The following is a 19827-nucleotide window of genomic DNA, read 5'->3' as shown; positions in this document are numbered from 1 at the left end:
GCCGGACGAGCGCTCAATACTACCGCGCCTTTCAATACAGCTACGCTTCGCACAAACGCGTCCGTCGGCTTTTGGGCTCTACTGAGCATAGTTTTTCTATGGAGGGGAAAAAGAGAAACTTGTGCTGGTTTTCACTTTAAGAGTAAGTTATCCTGTATCTTTTTGGGTGTTTTTTTTTTTAAACATTGCAATATATATCACAGGGTTAAAGAAAATCACACGATTTTGTGCAGTCCTGTTATGTTGTTTTTGGTTTGAGAGGGGAACTCAAGATCTGAAAGCATCTCATTAAGAAATTCCCACTGATGTTTATAAATTGCCTCTGTTCATCCTTCGCGATGGATGAGCGCTTCCCCCCTCAGCGACTCCTAAAAATCCATCTTCATAATCTCTCTGCCACTGTTTCACAACCATACGCACAGAAGCCTCATTTTTGCATTGACCTATCACCCAAAGCGGGTGGGCTCTTGCGGTGTGTGTGTGTGTGTGTGTGTGTGTGTGTGTGTGTGAGATGGCCTAGCAGCAAAGTGCATGTTTGAAGAAGTCAACGTGAGGCTGTTAACGAAGAGGAAAAGTACAATCCTTCGTGACTAAACATTCACACACCCCCCCCCCCCACAAACAAACAAATGAACAGCAAGCAGAATTGTTTCCATTGGATTTTATCCTTTTTTTTTTAACAGTACAGTGACCCCATAAAAAAAAATTCTCCTGCAAAGTACAAAAAGCTGTGCAAAAAATGAGTATGTGAGAATGCTGAGTAAAACTGTAAATTAAACATGCATGACATAGTGTGTACCGGTTTAAACGGCATGCCTCATCACCCGTGCAAATGTGTCGGTATTCAAAACCGAATACAAAGTCAACTAAATCAATGAAACTGAAATTAAAACGTTTACAATACACAAAAACAAAAGCACCATTTTTTTTTTTTTCAGATTACAGGACTACATAAAAACGTAGTCCTGTAATTTGTACATTTATGAGCAGAAAAAAAACAGACTCAAGTGACAGTTGTACTTTAAACAAACAAAGCGTTTGGCAACTCGTTCGAGAGAAAAATCGGAGGCGTCGAAAAGAGAATTCTTCGGCATTGCCTTTAAAACTAAGACGCAACGTCACCACTGGAGCTGAAGCCGCACCAGAAATATGCATCGCCTCTCCGCGCTATTTCATACAATGTTTACCTGAAAGAAAGGAGTGAAATAAATACAACTATACATTTTTAAAACAGAAATGCGTTTATCCTGATTGAGTGATTTTTGGTAAGCGTTCAATAGCAGAGGAGCGATTCGGGGGAAGGTTCTAGCTCCCCACCAGCGGCGCCGTCTCCGAGATGCTGGCGTTCAGACCGTCCGCAGCTTTGCGGTAGCTAATGAACTGGATGGTGATCTGGAGCGCGACGTTAAAGATGAAACGCAACAAGAACAAGATGGACCAACAAGATGATAATGCTCAGTTGTTGTTTTTTTTGCTTTGTTTGGTTTTATAAAAGGTGGCTAGTATGTTAGGAAAATAAAGCCTTAGTATTGTGTTGGGAAGATGTGATGTTATGGATCAGCTAAAGTCACCTTTCCACCCACCAATGAGCTCAACAACAAGTGACCGTTCCCAACGGACCAATCAGACTGCAGCGTGCCTAGCTCCGCCTTCGAAGGCGGCGGTACCGCACGAAAACCTTCAAGTCGAACCCAGGGATTTCCAACCTTTATGGGGCCAAGGCACATGTTTGACAAGGGAAAAAAATCTCCGCCACACCAAGAAACAAAAATGTGGACACATGAATTAGTGCATTTCCTTCCTTCCTTCCTTCCTTCCTTCCTCGCTGCCATCTAATAGAAGAGCATTTATTCGTTGGGTCTGTCACTATGCCTCACTGGTGTCAGGGCTGCTGAGTTTAGCCCGTGTCCGTCCAATGGCATCAGGGGGACGCTGTAGCTTTCTCAGGCGCCGCAAGACATAGCCAGTAAGCATTTGGATATTTGATACGGTATCAAGACCGCGGCCTGAAATGTCGCAAGTAGACAACCAAGCGGCTGTAAGGAAGGCGGCGAAAGGATACGAAGAGGTCCAAGACGAGCGTTCCGAGGCTTCCGACGAGCCAGGGCAGGTGATGGATCACGTAGCTGTTCTCGCCCTGACCCTGGTCAGGGTTCTTTAGCAGCACGCTCAGGCCATACATCATGTTTCCCAGGATGACCAGAGCAAACAGGAAGAAAGACACCCCTTTAGTCGACTTCCTCTTGAACTGTGGGCACAAGCGGGCGGGGGACATATTCCATCAGTATCGCATGCAAGACTAAGTTGGCTCGGAGCGGCCAACTGCGATCACTTCTATAAAGAAATACAACAACAACAACTTTCACTTCTCCAGGATGCTAACAGGAGGGGAGATATTCTGAGTAACAACATTACTACAGATCACTTTTAACACGGCACTCACTGCAACGCATCCCAAATAGTACGCGCATTTCTCCGAACTCGTCAACACAAATGCCTCATTTTCAAGTCATTGAATGAATGTTTCAGAACAAACCGCCCAATGATACTTTTTTTTTTTTTTTCTTAATCCAACTTCCTGCTAAAAATGATGACGCACAACAACATTTCGTGACATTTTAAAGATTGCAAAGAGCTGAAAACAGTCCATCCATCCATTTTCTGAGCCGCTTTTCCTCACGCGGGTCGCGGGCGTGCCGCGGCCTATCCCAGCTGTCATCGGGCAGGAGGCCGGGTACGCCCTGAACTGCTTGCCAGCCAATCGCAGGGCACATCGAAACAACCAACCATTCGCACTCACAGTCACAGTCACGCCTACGGGCAATTTTATAGGCTCCGATTCATGCATGTTTTCGGGATGTGGGAGGAAACCGCAGCGCCCGGAGAAAAGCCACGCGGGCCCGGGGAGAACATGCAAACGCCACGCAGGCGGGGCCCCGCGGGGATTGAACCCGGGTCCTCAGGACCGCGAGGCCGACGCTCTGACCGGTCGGCCACCGTGCCGCCGCTGAAAACAGTCATTCACTGAATTTGGAGCATGAGGATGCCATATTTACTGACATCGTAAGTTGATTTCAACAAACTCATCTGAACAAGGCAAGTTACATTTTGAACATAATAATCCTTATTTGATAGCAGCCGCACAATTCCGACATCCGTTGCACTTGTACGTCGAGAGTTTCCGCTTCTTCGCAGGATGTCTCGACAGCCTCCCACAAGTGCTGTTTGTTTTTCAACTGCCTCCCACCCTCGGAGATCTTTTGCTTGAGGCCGCGCCAAAGGTTCTCGACGGGGTTGAGTTTCTCTCATTTGACGCTCGTGGCGGCCAATGAAGCGGTTGGATTCCTTGCAGCGTGACGTCGTCGACGGACGAGCGCCGTGTCGCACCGGAGGGTCCAGACGGATGGAGAAGAGGATACTTGGTGGATGGCCGCCAGGGTCGTCATTTGTGCCAGATTCGCGAAGCGACATCAGCGCACCCTTCAGGGTCTTTGAAGGTGTGCAAAAGACAACTGAAAAGTAAGCGGTTTCCTCCGTCGTACAACAAGACAAAGCGGATGTACTATCGTGCATCTTCACGCACGATGGTGCGGCATCTCATCCTCTGCGTCATTGGCTGCAATGTGCATAAGAAGAAGAGAAACTCACCCTCCTTACCTGACCTCAACCCAATGGAGAACCTTTGGAGCATCCTCAAGTGAAAGATGTGAGGGTAGGAGGCAGTTCACATTCATAGCATCATCATCATCATCATAAAAACAATCATTCGCACTGTTCAAACTGTTACCGGTGCACTTGCCTGCATACTTCGCTTCCTTTCACACAAATGGTTCCGAAAAAGAAAATATTTAAGCTGTTGAGGTTTTATTTGACCCCCGACTCGCGTGAGGATTAGCGCTTCGGAAAGTGGACGGATGGATGTTTTATTTTGAAATGTCAAAAGTCCTTCAAAGCGTTCCTGTTCCCACAAAAGACGAGCAGTTTGTTTTGCATTTGTTACCCGTACTGAAAAGAAGGTAAACTGATGCGTTTTGTACATGCAGCCCCTTGAAGGCAACCATAAATAACGACGATGCGGCCAGCAACAAAAACCAGTTTGACACCTGCGCTCTCAAATCCAAAGCGCAATCGTGTACGGACGTTCACCAAACTTCAAAAGATGAATCTGGACCGTGTTTTACTTTTTTGCAACATCTATTTTCACAATGAGTATTAAGAGAAAAAGACATACCGGAGGTTACGTGCCATCACTCGTTATCAAGGTTTAGTGCTTTATTGTTTTCGGGGTGGTTAACTTCACCTTCACACACACTTGTACGACTGTCAAGAATGTTCAAATGTTACCCAAAACATTGCCTGTACACTTCATAAAGGTGTTATAATGGCAACAGCTTGACTCTGGCAAAGATTATTTCGATAATCTATAAATATCGTCTTTGTAGTGTATTCAATGAAATATAGGTTGAACACGATTTTCAAATCATTGTCATCTGTTTTTATTTAGGTTTAACACAACGTCCCAAATTCAGTGGAATTGGGGTTGTAATTATGGGATATCTAGACAACATCACATGGTAACTCGCTGGTGAATATTTTGATATCATCAAAAGACAAAACCATTTTTTTTTTTAAATCACAGACAGCTACAAAACAAAAACAATGTTCAGTATGTAATGTAAATATGTACATGCAGAGTATATGTAGTCATACTCACATTAGTGCGTATCTGAGGAAGTCTGGAAAACAGATAGAGCACTGACGATATCGAGCCAATGGAGAAGCCGATGATCTCTTTGGGGGTAAAAGACTGAAGCAACAAAAACGAGAGAAGAGTAAGAAGGAGATTCAAACGTGATAACCTGGGACTCGTGCAAGAGTGAATGAGCGATTGACTGCGTTGACATTTTGTTCCTTTGGTCCCTGAAGGAATTCCAGATGTGGATTTAACTTGGCGTCCTTTGAGCTATTAAGAGCCTACATTAGCGCAACAGATTACAACTTGACGAGATTCAAGTATATAATATAGTATTGAAAAGAATTTCTCCTGGATGAAACCTTGCTGGTATATCAAAAATATAATATCAAAAATACATCTCAACATTTCTTCGGGTTAAATGAGCATTGGCTGAATTGACTAATCTCATTGTAATAAACAAACAGAAGTGCACTACTATTTAACCCAAGATGAAATGTAATCCAGTACTCATCAACGACTAATCGTTTTTTTCCAAAAATATCAACTGATGATCTCGTATAAAGTGTGGCTTGCTTAAATCCAATGCGTTATTTCCTAGTATTGATATAAACTACAGGGTGATCGAAAAGTAACTACCCATTTTAAAAATACCGACAATGTATTCATAGGTTGTAATATTTTTCTCCATTTTGTTTGGTGTATGTTCCGTGATTAAAGGCGCTAGTCTATTTTGGAAGAAATGGAAGGGCGACGATGAGAAGTTATATCTTTGAGATTACACTTTTCACAGAAATAGTTTTGGAAAACAAGAAACAACAGCAAGATCAAATTATTTAAAAAATCTGATCAATGTGTCCCTAAAACCAATTGCATTCAGATACAGGTTGACAGACTTTTACCCCCCTCTAATTTTTGTTTTGTTTTGTTTTTTTAAAAGCCATCTTTAATAATCTCATGAAACATGGACTTTTTCATCCGGACTTGATCCAGATGGGATTTCTTAAAAGTTGGTCCTGTAACGAGCTGCACGCTAAGCATTGCTTGTAAAAGAAAAAAAGAAGTCCAAACTAAACGTAAGCCTCATACTGACCGCGGCAACATCTGCGGTTGAGAGCAGCGCACGTCCCCTGCTGGCGGAGGGCACTGCTTCGTGCCGGGTGGCGACCCGCCCCGGCGGGTCGGCGAAGTTTGCGGCGAAGCCCAGGACGAAGGCCACGCCCACCGCGTACAAAACACTCCTGCCTGGTGAAGGGCAGAACAGCCGCCGAGTCAGAGATATTTCAGCGCGTTCTTTAAAGGAAAGAACGTGACAGCAACACGTGGCTCGGGATGAGGTCCGGACGTCATCTTCCCGTCCGTGTCTGGAAGTGCAACAAAGACTCGACGCTGCAGAAAGGAGTTCCCTAAAAAATACGTATGTTCATCTTAACTGATGACTCGCAGTTTTGTTGCGAGCACACGGCTGCGGCTTTACATTTGTGCTTGACAAAAAGAGTGAGTTGGTTGTGAAATTGCACACGTAAAAGGGTGGGCAGTCGCTCTAGTGTGTTCCCTTTAAAACGATCCCGGAGTTCAGGACCTCGGTCAGCAGAGATCTTTTTCCCCCTGTGCGCTGGCTTGCATTTCTGTTCAAGTGTTAAGCTTTTAAGTCACGAAATAAGCCATCAATGGGGCGGTCGATCATACCGGTAACACTGATTGATATACTGCTAGTACAGCTCATACACTCTTTATCGTAACACATAACCACCAGGCAATAGAATGACATGTTATGTTATGTTATGTTATGTTCATAAAGATATATGAAACCTTGTCTTTCAGCAAAAAGCATGCACCTCCAAGGCGGGAGAACTCAAAGTGATCCATTTTTTAGAAAATTACTTTTTTTGTGTGTGTCGGCTGCAAAAAGAAACAGATTTTATTGAAGAAAAAAGCAACAAAAGTTCAATGGAATACAAACTAATCAGTTGTAACCTATTGTTTTGGCACTGTTGACTTTTCAAAAGGTCATCGATGCATTCGAGTTACATTTTATACTTTACCACCCAAGGCAAAACATACTTAAACAGTTATGTGGAGGTAATTCAAAAGCAACAAGTCATTTTATACAATATCAGGGCCCAAGACTGCGACCACATTTTTTCAGCAATGTCATTGTCATATTTGCGCGACGACATGTTTACTGGCCACTGCAATCTCATCCTATCATGAAAATAAAGTGCAATAATTCCAGTAGTAATGATTAATCCATGTTCTGTTTGGTACTATGATTTTATGTAGATAAATTGGTTGGTTTTGCTAGCAAATAATATTGCGAATAATCATAAACAATACTTTTATAATGGAGGCGGTACACTTATGCAATTGTTTTTAGATGTATATCAATCGTGTGGGTTGTGGTTATGCTCAAAATGAAGTGATTTTCCCAGGAGAAAAGTGTTCCGAGGCCTCACGATACTGGGCCCTCGGAGTCGAACAAATGATCAAATACAAGTAAAGCCTTTGTTGATTTTTATTTCATTGACCTGTTCCGTTTTTGCCATTTCTTGTTGCGGACAAAATTCCTGTTCACAGCGACATATTTCGCAAATATCATATCTCGAGTCACTGTTAGTCTTCACTTCATACGAAACTACGGTATGCCATGGTCATGCTGTACTGCCTCCAAAACATAGTGCGACCAAATCACGCGCCGGCGCACCAAAAAGTTGATCGCACCGGCGCTACCAACTGAAAAAGTTAGTTTATAGCCCTCACAATACATTTAAATACATTACGTTCAAAAGACAGTAACTAGTAATAAGTCACTTATTACAACAACTAAAGCTTCCATTGACAGGATTTCTCATATATGCTATGGAAAAAAAACCTTATTTAAAATGAGATTACTCACGTTCACCCATTCTGTTCTTCATCTTGTAGTATAAATACATGGCCAACATCAACAAGTCTGCCAAAACATAATAAACTGCAGTGTAGGTCTAAAAAAGAAGAGCGAGAGAGAAACATGATCAAAAAAGAAATCAGGTAGCCAATTAAACTAAAGTCCTGCCATGTTTAATCCGGCCCACCGAGCATTTACATTATCAAGCGTCGTGGAATATTTCCAAAAATGGGTTGTCAAAATGTATTTATTCATTTTTATTTCTTTTGCATGCATCTCATTAAACAATGAGTGAATTCATTTATCGTAAAGAATATGAAAGCAGGAGTTCAACCAACTCATTTATGTTTTATTTTTGTATTAAATAATTGGTTAATGAATTATAATTAAGATTTATTATATAATACAATTGATAAACATTCACTACCATTGACGGCTTTAGAAGTAAAATACCCGTGTTTTGACTTCTAAATCCATCCACAGTGAACGAGTTTAATTATAAATAATACATTTAAAAAATGAAAACTATCATTTTCTGAAGATAAACTACAAACCCCAATTCCAATGAAGTTGGGATGTTGTGTTAAAAATAAATAAAAACAAATCATGTTCAACCGATATTTAATTGCATACACTACAAAGACAAGATATTTAAGGTTCAAACTGATCAACTTGATTGTTTTTAGCAAATAATAATTAACTTAGAATTGCATGGCTGCAACACGTTCCAAAAAAGCTGAGACAGGTGGCAAAAAAAGACTGCGAAAGTTGAGGAATGCTCATCAAGCACGCGTTTGGAACATCCCACAGGGGAACAGGTGGGTGCCGCGATTGGGTAGAAACGGAGCTTCCCTGAATTGCTCAGTCATTCAGAACGAACCAATGTCAGTAAACACAGTTCGGCGCTTCATCCGTAAGTGCAACTTAAAACTCTACTATGCAAAGCAAAAGCCATTTATCAACAACACCCAGAAACGCCGCCGGCTTCTCTGGGCCCGAGCTCATCCAAGATGGACCGACGCAAAAGTGGAAAAGTGTGCTGTGGTCCGACGAGTCCGCATTTCAAATTGTTTATGGAAATTGTGGACGTCGTGTCCTCCGGGCCAAAGAGGAAAAGAACCATCCGGACTGCTATGGACGCAAAGTTCAAAAGCCGGCATCTGTGATGGTATGCGGCCGTGTTAGTGCCAATGGCACGGCAACCCCGGACTGTTGAACAGCTGAAGCTGTACATCGAGCAAGAACGGGAAAGAATTCCACCGACAAAGCTTCAACAATTAGCGTCCTCCGTTCCCGAACGTTTATTGAATGTTGTTCAAAGAAAAGGTGACGTAACACAGTGGTAAACATGAGCCTGTCCCAGCTTTTTGGGAACGTGTTGCAGCCATCAAATTCTACGTTCGTGATTATTTTCTAAAAACGATAAAGTTGATCAGTTTGAACATTGAATATCTTGTCTTTGTAGTGTATTCAATGAAATATAGGTCGACCGTGGTTTGCAAATCATTGTATTCCGTTTTGATTTATGTTTAACACAACGTCCCAACTTCATTGGAATGGGGGTTGTATTTGACATATTTTACCTCATCTATAAATTACCTGGCTAATCTTTTGCTTTTAACCTTAAACGTGGGCTTTAAGTACAAACGTTTGCCCACCCCTGATATAAATGAACAACATTGCTGAGGCTCTCTCATTCGAATGATGTTGAAACCAATTCATCATCGCTGGTCAAGACAAATTGTATTATAATAGGATGATTAACAGCTCGACGTGGTGATCACTCATCTGGTCTTGAACAATATCACAGACATTGCAAAGACATTTCAAGTCAAACGCTCCTCAAGTCATACAATTTGAAAATAGGCCACTGACTCTCAATGACTTAGCTGCCTAAACAAGAGGTATGAAAGAGAGAATATAGTAAGAAGAGAATAATACACACAGGGAGTTTCGTGAAGCAGTCTTCACAATGAAAGAGGTGAGACTCCAAAATCACCGCATGTGCCAAGTTGATTTGTTTTCGCCTTTACTACTGATAGTAATTGAGAAGATGTTTTTCAGTTGCGACACTTAATAGCATTCAAAAATTCAGAGTAAATCATCTTCACATTACGCCGTCGTCATTCATTATTCTTTACGTATCGTTTGTACAATTTAAGATTCACAGTTATTAGCTCGCTTTTACACTTGTATGACAGTCAAGACAAATGGTAAAAAGCTACTTAAAACGCTGCCTTTACAGTTAAGTTTTATGACAGTGACGGTTTGACACAGGGGCCGATCATGTCCACTTCCATTATTTTCTACGGAATGAACGAACGAATTTGAAATGTGGACAAATCGGAGGCAGACCAGCGTTTGTGTTGGACTTTAGAAGTACCGTTGAAATTGGAATGTTCACAAAGCGCAATGAAAATCGTGTACGTCGGAAGATCTTTCACCTGAAGCGGAAGCTGGTCTGCCAAAAAGGAGCCCACCAGATTGCAGCTGTCGCCTCCCAACCACAGCAGCAGAAACCAAATGGACAGCGCGCTGTCCATGTTCCCGGTTTTGCACGAGCTGTAGTACTGCCTGCGAACAATCCAAAACACAAATTATTCTGCGTTTAGGTGAATGCTTATTGCCCTCCGCAAGGCCAAGAAAGAGAGGTCAACACTTACGGCAGGGAGGACATCATGAAGCAGAGGATGGACAGCAGGCCCAGGTAGACGCTGGCCATGTCTCTTGCATCCTGGGCGCATTCTCCCAGACCTTCCCACACCCATTTAGACCCGTTGGGGCACAATATAGTCAAGTTTCCACCCGCGGCCCATCCGAAAGGCACATTTGTGAGGACTCCGTCTTTCAACATATTCTACAGACAACGATAGCTGTGAAAATCAATTGTAATGGATCGTCTCCAAACTGGTAAACAACATTTAGTACAGTGTTTCCCAACCATTATTGAGCCGAGGCACATATTTTCAATGGGGGGGGGGGGGGATCTCACGGCATACCAGTAAGAACAGAAACCTCACTAGAAGTCAACTGAAATAATGACCACACGACTCAATTTACTCACAAAGTTGTGCTTTCTAATGGAAGACCGTTTACTTGTTCTTCGCTGGCTCGCATAGAGCAACAACGATACATTATTTGTCGAGAAATGATTATTTTCGTGAATATTCAATTCCAAAACATAACTGGATAGATGGGTTGGCAATCACTGGCATCGCTAACAGCTCTGCTTTCTATTATCTGATCAAACGTCGCGAGCATTTATTTTCAAAATCGGAACTTTCCAATCTAATTTGACATTCTACGGGCACCATAATCTCGACCTAATTCATAAAAGCAGAGTTCCAAATTTAAAAAAAACGGCGAGAAAGGACAAAGGTTAATCGCGTGACGCCGGTGTTGATTAGGTCAACCGACCACTCATCAAATGAAAATTACACATATGTATGCTCGCGTTTTGTGCAGTCAGCAGGTAACAAACAATACAAGATAAAGGATTTGTTAGCCACTTGGCTAGCTTCACCACTAGCAACAAATACGTGACCATGTGTCCTGTTGTCTGATGTCTTATAACGCCAATAAAACACACCACGTGAAACTACAATAAGCAACGGGAACAAAAACAGTGTCTTGCCTTTGCGGTAGCTGGACGGCGGAGATGACAAACACGAAGCACGACGAAACTGCCACAGCCGAGCTGAGGCAAAAACAAGCAAGCGGTTGCTTGATAAACACGCTGGCTGCGAGATGATTGGCTGGAGCGACGCTGTCACGTGACGTACACTCGGCCATTCGCGAGCGCCAAAACAAATGCGTCCTGACGCGAACAAAAGCCGTGCGTCCTGTCACGTGACGTCAACCGGGCCAATCGCGAGCGCCAAAACAAATGCGTCCTGAAGCGAACAAAATCTATCCATCCATCCGTCCATCCATCTATATATATATAATGTGTTGATCAATAATGATAAAGACAGGTAAAATCAATTTGTAATTTAGCATTTTTTTATACCAGCATTAAAGGTTTCACAAAAATCGTGTGAGTTGCACACGTTACGTGTTGCCCTTCAAACTCTGCAAATACAGGTTCATAAATAATCCTAACGACAGATTGAACCCATGATAATCTTGTCTTTATACAAACATCATAACAAAAAAGACACGCAAGAGTTCCGACACGTTCACAGATTCATACATATTCATTTGTACCTGGGAAACAACACAATTTGTTTATCTTTTTTTTCTATTGTGTGAACGCAAAATGGCTTCCTCGTACTGGCACTTCTGCTCACAGATTTCTCTGGTGTATTGCAACAACATAACAAGGTTCTCTCTAGTGGCATAACGGTAAAGACAGCTTTGGTGAAATACAAGGACCATTTGTAAAAGCAGCAATGAAGGAACTCTGAAGACACGAAGATGCACTTTTGTTAGTTTTCATGGAAAAGGCATATTAAGCAATTGGGAGAAAATTCCTATATATCCAAAAATGTAAATAGCATCTCCAGGAAACATGCTGCAAATCATGAAACTTCATTTCAGACATTTTGGCATGAAAAGTTTAAAAATATTATTTTGGCATTATTAAAAAACAAAAAACAAAAAAACGGTCGGGAGATCAAAACTGCTAATGAATTAAATACTCATATCAGGAAAATTAACTGACATTCAAAAAGCAATCCAGTGGGCTTTATCGATATTGAGCGAATAAGAAAACCCACACACGTGCCTTCGAAATGTCGTATGCAATGCGTTTGTGTGTCTGTTGAGTGTTGAGTTACTGTTATTTCCAAAGGGTGAGACAAAGAGACATTTTGTGCAGGCTGTTGAACAAGCCTGTGTTATGCTTTCCAAGAAAATGCCACTTTGCAGAAAACTGTCAACGTGAGTGCGGCGGGGCATGTCGTGGACCAGCACGCAAATATTTCACACGGCTTTGTCACATATCCACAAACCTTGGCAAAAATGTTATCGTGTCTCTCCCCGTGGCCATATGGTCATTAGTTAACAATGTCAGCCGCTTTATATTTTTGGAACACGGTCGCGAAAGAAACCGCTGCACCGATGTGCCATCCTGTGCAAAAAGAATGCTGCAGGGCCGTTGTTGATTTGTTTGTAGAAAATGTTTACAATAATGTTTTGTCTATTATCAGCTGTATTAGGCCCACTGCTTCATGCAAAAACGAGCTTGTTTATGCGTTGCTTATACACCATCAACTACACTGTAATTAAAAGAAATAAAGATGCGCGGAGTTTGCCTTACCTACAAAACACGACGTAGCCCCCCTAAAAATGAATACACCAAATTTAATAAAAATAAATAAAAGCGTCGTCAACGCAAAAGGCTAATTTCCCGAAGTGTCAGCTGACCGTGAAGCGTTCACCCGACAGGTCACGTGCTGTCATTACTTCCGCATTCCAGGACTTGCTGTTTTCGAATTGTGGCCAAGAGGTTTGTCCAATTAGTTACTGTTTATTAGTTACGCATATCCCCGGACCAAAACCATCGTACCATTCCACTGTGTTACTGTGCAGCGGGCAACATTTATGCATCTGTCTTTTTTTTTTTTTCCCCCACGTGTCCTGGTCATGTACAGGAAATACTAGCTCACAGCTGGCCTCTGAGGTGCGTTCAAGGACACCTTACAAAAAACTTAAGGTTGTCATTATTATTATTTTTTTTTCCTATAAAATGAATTACTAAAAGGGGATTTGCAATTGAAATGCCTCCGTGTCATGCACCTGCGTTCAGTCAACTCAAAAAGTCCACCTAGAATTGAAAAAAGGAGTGCCGATCTGGGCGTTTGCAGAACCTCCTCCACCCGTAATAGTTGGCCTCCCTTCTGTCCACAAGGTGACTCTCTCGTCCATGCATCAACCGTACACCCGACTGTCGCCAGTATGTCCGGTGTACCCACCAAATGCAAATCGTTCTCCCTGGCAACAAAATGCACACCCCTTTTTATGATTTGGCACTCTATTGCAAACCAAGGAAGTGTTATCATGGAAAACAGGCGTGGGAGACCCAGCAGACAAATTTACGGCCTCAGGAATGCAATTACGACTTTGATGTAGAAATACAAAGGAGCTGTTTAAACCGGCCACTAGTTAACATACAACAATACAGAAGACCAACGGCGGAGACCAAAGATCTGCTTCAAACATTCAATCATGAATCCACGGCACATCCTTAAGGACTGGCTTATAAAAAAAATTGTAATTTAATGAGTAGCCTATTGAATAAGAATTTGCGATGGCAAACACTCTCTCTCTAGCCAAACACTGTATGTGCACACAAAGAACCCTTGTTGATTTTTTTATATTGCATGGCAGCAACAAAAGTATTACATGACTTTTTATTTTCGCAGTACTTAAAAAAACAAAGCCACTGGTCAGTGCAACTTGCAAAATGTCTGTATTGATCTGCAAACGTTAATACACATTACACACAATAAAAATCTCTGGTGTGTTGGATGGACCTTATCTATTTTTTTCAACATTTTTGTCACATTAGTAGATATTGATTCTCAACCACTCTGCTGTTGGGTGCTGTTATATTGCTCTGTTGTGTGTAATACTGACGGTTTGTATAATTGCGGCGTGACAGTGGTGGTCACAAGAACTGGATTAGGTCAGGTAAGTCCCAAGTAGCAAATGCTACCGCTCACCACTAGTCTCGGGTGTACCCCGCCTCTCGCCTCACTCTGCTCCAGCTCGCACGGCCGTCACTCTAATGAGGACAAGCGCTATTAAAAACAGATGGATGGAAGGTTGAGTGCTATATGAACACCCAAATTGTGATCACGTTCCAAACTGAACTGACCCCTTCTGGGAAAAAAATCTGTACCTGATGAAAAAAAAAAAAAATGACTTAAATATGCCCAGAGGGACAATTTCACAACATATATTTCCTTTAATATATTTCAGTTGATGCACCCAATCATGAGTACTGTGGGAATATCTTCATTCAGTGGGCTAGATTCTCTTATACACACACACAGTCATCAAGTCAACACTTGACAGATTCCAAGTCAAAAAGCAAGATACTGTATATTACACTCAGGTCGGGGAAGGGTTGTTTTATAAAGAAATTGTCACAACAAATATACAAATGAAAATGCTTGAGCTAAAAAAAAAAAAATAATAAGTCCTTTACAAACAACAAAAACAAACATCCAACTTGAAAATCTGAAGAGGCAAGTTGTGAAATGTTTATGAAATTGGAGAGAGAACGCAGCTTTTCTTCTCACTTGATGTGGACAGCTTTGTCATCTGTTTTTAACCGTTTGCGTCGGGGCTGAAAGTCCTCCTCAGAGTCCTCCGTTTCGTCCCCCTCCCTCTCGCTGTCCTTCTCGTTTGTGTCCACGACTTCATCTTCAGGCGGCTCGGAGAAGCTCTGTCCCGGGAAGATCTCCTGCAGCTTCTCCTCAAAGTACAAACCCACCGCCTTACCAGAGACAGCCATCTCTGATCCGTCCTGCCAGGGAAGGAGGAGAAGGAAGAGGAGGAGGAGATGGGGGATAGGGTGGGTTGAAGAGGAGGAGACAAATTAGATGTGGTTAAAAGTTGTGCTGACAGGGCAGCCCGAGCTCAACCTTGCTGTACAGAGCACTGATATCCTGCCACTACATGTCACCACATCCCAACCCACTGTGGCTCCAGGAAACATCGCTGGAATTCAGCCACTACGCTGGCATGCACGTTTAGTCTGGCTACCGTTCGACCAATCTGGACCCGTGTTGTACCCAATGAATGAGGCCACTACTCCTACCACTTATGATTGAGCATCTCAATATTGCCAGCAAAAATAAACAAAACAACTGCATAATCCACAGTCAAAGCTCACAGTGTAGTCCTGCATCAGGTCCCTGCAAAAATAAAATCAAGAATAAAAACCAGACTGGGTTAATGCTTTGTTTTCTAATTCTCAAGGTCCACAAAAGCACTACGCGTGTCCATATGAGCATGTGATTGGAGAGAATATCGCACCAACTAAATGTTTCTGTCAGCAGCAACACTGCGCATACATGGATTTGAGGACTACCTACAAAAGCAGCCTTTTGACTATTTTCTAAGTAAACAGAAGAAATCCAATATTTATACACGCATATTATTCACACCGAAGAATTCAGCGTGATTGAAATAAATGCAAACAAAGCCTGATGCCAAAGGGCAAAAACATTTCTTAAAGCCTCAGCGGGAGGGGACAGGACATCTGTGCTCTGGTTCAAACATCTTACCTGCGTATTAATCGCTTTCTCCTCAGCATAAACCTGGATTATTCGAGACATCTAAAAAGGGGCAATAACATTACAACAGACAGTCAAGTAGCAGGGGGAGAAGCGTTCACAGTTTAGGCAGATGAGGTAAGAACAGATTGGAACTCTGTGCATGGTCGACTGTGTCTAGGGCAATCCCGTATCATCCGAGCAGGAAAAGAAACTTTACTCGTGAGTGTTGTTAACATCCTAAACGCACCAACTTTCACTTGAGATGTAGTTTCTAAAAAAACAATCAAGCAACAACAACAAAAAAAAAGCTTCTAAGTGCACTTTAGAGAATGCATTTACCGGTACCACTAATCGCTGCTGTATTGGTATTACTCCAATGCAAATCTCACAAGATTTAAAAATATATAGCAAGCTCTTAGTGAGCAACTAAAGGATTAACTTTTATTTTTATTTTGCCTTTTTCCATTTGTGATACCACCACAGAAGGAATGCAAAATGTGAAGGACAAAACATTAAATTGGACATACAACCTATGGGGACATGAAAGAGCAGTGCACAAGTCTGTTGGGTACAAAACCACTAAAGTGACAAGAAGTCAATAAGGGTCAGTGTGTACAGTGGGGCAAAAAAGTATTCAGTCAGCCACCAATTGTGCAAGTTCTCCCACTTCAAAAGATGAGAGAGGCCTGGCATTTTCACAATAGGTGTACCTCACCTATGAGAATCAAATTGAGGGGGAAAAGAAAGAAAAAAAACATCCCAAAAAAATCACAGTCTGATTTTTAAAGAATTTATTAGCAAATTTTGGTGGAAAATAAGTATTTGGTCACCTCCAAACAAGCAAGATTTCTGACTCTCACAGACCTGTAACTTCTTTAAGAGACTCCTCTGTCCTCTACTCGTTACCTGTATTAATGGAACCTGTTTGAACTCGTTATCAGTATAAAAGACACCTGTCCACAACCTCAAACAGTCACACTCCAAACTCCACTACGGCCAAGTCCAAAGATCTGTCAAAGGACACCGGAAACCAAATTGTAGACGTGCACCAGGCTGGGAAGACTGAATCTGCAATAGGTAAGCAGCCTGGTGTGAATAAATCAACTGTGGGAGATGGAGTCAAAATGACCACAAGAACGGTGAGCAAAAATCCCAGAACCACACAGTGGGGGCCGAGTGCATGACCTGCACAGAGCTGAGACCAAAGTAACTGAGACTACCATCAGTAACACACTACGCCAGCAAGGACTCAAATCCTCCAGTGCCACAAGTGTCCCCCTGCTTAAACCAGTACATGTCCAAGCCCATCTGAAGTCTGCTACAGAGCATTTGAATGATCCAGAAGAGGATTGGGAGAATGTCAGATGGTCAGATGAAACCAAAATAGAACTTTTTGGTAAAAACTCAACTTGATGTGTTTGGAGGAGAAAGAATGCTGAGTTGCATCCAAAGAACACCATACCTACTGTGACGCATGTGGGTGGAAACATCAGGCTTTGGGGCTGTTTTCCTGCAAAGGAAATAATGAATGGGGCCATGTATGGTGAGATTTTGATTGAAAACCTCCTTCCATCAGCAAGGGCATTGAAGACGAAACGTGGCTGGGTCTTACAGCATGACAACGATCCCAAACACACCACCCGGGCAACGAAGGAGTGGCTTCGTACGAAGCATTTCAAGGTCCTGGAGTGGCCTAGTCTCCAGATGCCAACCCCAGAGAAAATCTTTGGCGTGAGGGAGTTGAAAGTCTGTGTTGCCCATCGACAGCCCCAAAACATCACTGCTCTACAGGAGATCTGCATGGAGGAATGGGCCAAATGCCAGCAACAGTGTGTGAAAAGCTTGTGAAGATTTACAGAAAACGTCTGACGTCTGTCATTGCCAACAAAGGTTATATAACAAAGTATTGAGATGAACTTTTTTGATTGACCAAATACTTATTTTCCACCATAATTTGCTAATAAATTCTTTAAAAATCAGACAATGTGATTTCCTGGATTCCCCCCCCCCTCATTTTGTCTCTCGTAGGTGAGGTATACCGATGAAAATTACAGGCCACTGGGAGAACTTGCACGATTGGTGGTTGACTAAATACCTTTTTGCCCCACTGTATAGAGTTTTTATATTTCACTATTCACAGTAGTAGTCACTTCTAATTACACTATCACACAAGGTGAACCGTGTTATTGAACTTGACTTGCCTTCCAAGCAATAATCTCTCACGTCATTTCTCCAAACGTGTCCACGAGTCATTTCAGATTGAAAACCCGTTTGAACATTTTTATTGAGGGGAAAAAAATTTGTTCAAATCTTAAAACATTGCCTATACAGCTGATGAGCCTTTTTATAATGTGGCTGACATTTTCCATTGCAGTGGAATTTCGGGTTACTAAGGACCTGGTTTACAAGCAAATCAGGTTACAGACAAAATGTTCTGATAAAAACTACCTCGATGTACATTCTGAACTATTTTAGATTTGTGAATGATCTTGGCATGGACACGCGGAAGGATGAGTTGTGCTTCATTTGGTGCTGCGTAACCATCATTGCTCTAAGTGTCACTCATTGCAAGTAAGCTACTGTATCTTTGCTTTTTGCTCTTAATTAGCCCTCAGAATGGCTCAGAAGAAAAGGAAAACTGTTAGCAATAGTGTGATTAGGAAGCTAATTACAACTGAAAAGCACAACATCAGGATGCTGTTTTTGACCTATAGGTGCACTATTATTCGTAAGCCGACGTTCCACTGTGCTTCCTAATAGGAAAAATAGTCTTGAAATTAGAACAAATCAAGAGGTTGACTAGCGTCCTGGAACACACTTCTGGTTTGTGTGTAATGTACGACCATTCCATCAAACATCATCTTTGGAATCAATTTCATATGACATGCTTTCTCTCATCTTAACTGTTGTTGTCTGTTTTGCATGGAGTATTCTCTCCCTCTCCTACTGTAATTTTTGTTACATGCAATGTTTCCGATCACGTTTGTCTCTGGCCCCAGAAAGGTCAACAACGATGTCAGAAAAGTGCTCAACACACTAGCAACGCTTGCTATGCTAAGAATGATGATGCACTTTCCACCAAATTAAACCACAGACTAGAAGCTATTCATTGAACCATGCCTTCAAGACAGTCACACAGTCACACAGTCACACACACACACACACACACACACACACACACACACATCCCCAAAGCAGGCAAAAAAGTCATGCTGCGCACCTCATTGTACTTTGCACAGTTTTGGAAGATGATGCGCATGTCAGACACAAATTCCTGGATGGATTTGTAGTACTGAGAGCTCCGTAGCTGCAGCTTTTCCTTCACTTTTTTCAGGTCCATAGGGTGCTTAATGATTCTGTAGTAGTTTGGCACCTGAATTAAAGAAAAAAAAGTTAAAACAGCTTCATTTGTGATGGAAAAACTGGACTGCAGCTTTGGATAAAACATCTTCGCATTAAAGAACAATATTTGATCTTGCTTTACAATTTCCCTCTTGTAACCACAATTTTGCACATCTGGCACAACAATACAAAAAAGGTAATTAGAGGTGACAAATACAGTAGAACCTCTAAGAGGTCAAATGCCCGTGAGGTCATACAACTAGGAATTTGACCAGAACTTTGGAAGTAACTGCCATTGCGTGAGATTTCATGCATACTGCCTGAGGCCTCAGTATACCTCTGAATACCGCAGCCGTCCATTAAGGAATTTACTCTCCAGTTTGTGTCTTTTTTTTTTTCCTCTGGCATTTTTTGCCACAATTGTCCCCAAACGAAAGACCAACCTTAACACATTCTCTGCCATTGACGGCTTTAGAAGTCAAATATCCATGGTAACTGGGAGGGCTGGCAGTGAATGAGTTGTTAACAATGGGAAGGTTAATGAGGTGAGAAGGGTACAATGCCTTTATCATGAACGTGGTTAAGAATGTTAACATTTTACTGAAATTTGTGGTATGGATATGATGTTTCCTCTTCGAAAAAATGTTTAAATCTCAAATTGGCAGAGTAATACAGAA

The 19827-nt window shown here is 42.0% G+C and overlaps 2 protein-coding genes across 16 annotated transcripts in view; both read right to left on the bottom strand.

The window, feature by feature from the left end:
• Positions 1–646: 646 nt before the first annotated feature.
• slc66a1 (solute carrier family 66 member 1) lies at positions 647–12960 on the bottom strand. Of its 8 annotated transcripts, none has more exons than XM_061671696.1 (8): positions 12841–12960; positions 10244–10453; positions 10025–10154; positions 7590–7677; positions 5787–5938; positions 4715–4807; positions 2063–2248; positions 647–1392 (listed from the first exon to the last, which is right to left on the bottom strand). In XM_061671696.1, the coding sequence occupies exons 2-8, from the start codon at positions 10432–10434 to the stop codon at positions 1306–1308; spliced, it is 927 nt and encodes a 308-aa protein (XP_061527680.1). In that variant the 5' UTR covers positions 10435–10453; positions 12841–12960; the 3' UTR covers positions 647–1305. The 8 variants fall into 8 exon arrangements, with proteins under 8 accessions (XP_061527680.1, XP_061527653.1, XP_061527697.1 ...); XM_061671669.1 differs by having other exon boundaries at positions 10244–10437; XM_061671713.1 differs by having other exon boundaries at positions 10244–10334.
• A 1670-nt stretch (positions 12961–14630) lies between these two features.
• trim33 (tripartite motif containing 33) overlaps positions 14631–19827 on the bottom strand; it is a 70554-nt gene continuing 65357 nt past the window's right edge. For 4 of the 8 annotated variants that reach the window (XR_009768253.1, XR_009768254.1, XR_009768259.1 and 1 more), the window contains 3 exons: positions 19029–19181; positions 15818–17604; positions 15006–15054 (listed from right to left, as the gene is read on the bottom strand). Coding sequence is in view for 3 of the 8 variants with exons in the window: in XM_061671525.1 (XP_061527509.1) it covers positions 14824–15054; positions 15818–15868; positions 19029–19181 (435 nt within the window). In the remaining 5 variants the exon portion in view is untranslated. Of the gene's footprint in view, positions 15055–15817; positions 17605–19028; positions 19182–19827 lie in introns of those variants that run through there. The other 4 variants (XR_009768255.1, XM_061671525.1, XM_061671548.1 and 1 more) reach the window with 4 other exon arrangements.

This window comes from Phycodurus eques, chromosome 1 (genome assembly GCF_024500275.1).
Source record: "Phycodurus eques isolate BA_2022a chromosome 1, UOR_Pequ_1.1, whole genome shotgun sequence".
In the NCBI taxonomy this organism is placed as follows: domain Eukaryota; kingdom Metazoa; phylum Chordata; class Actinopteri; order Syngnathiformes; family Syngnathidae; genus Phycodurus; species Phycodurus eques.
This window is presented reverse-complemented; position numbering and strand designations above follow the sequence as displayed.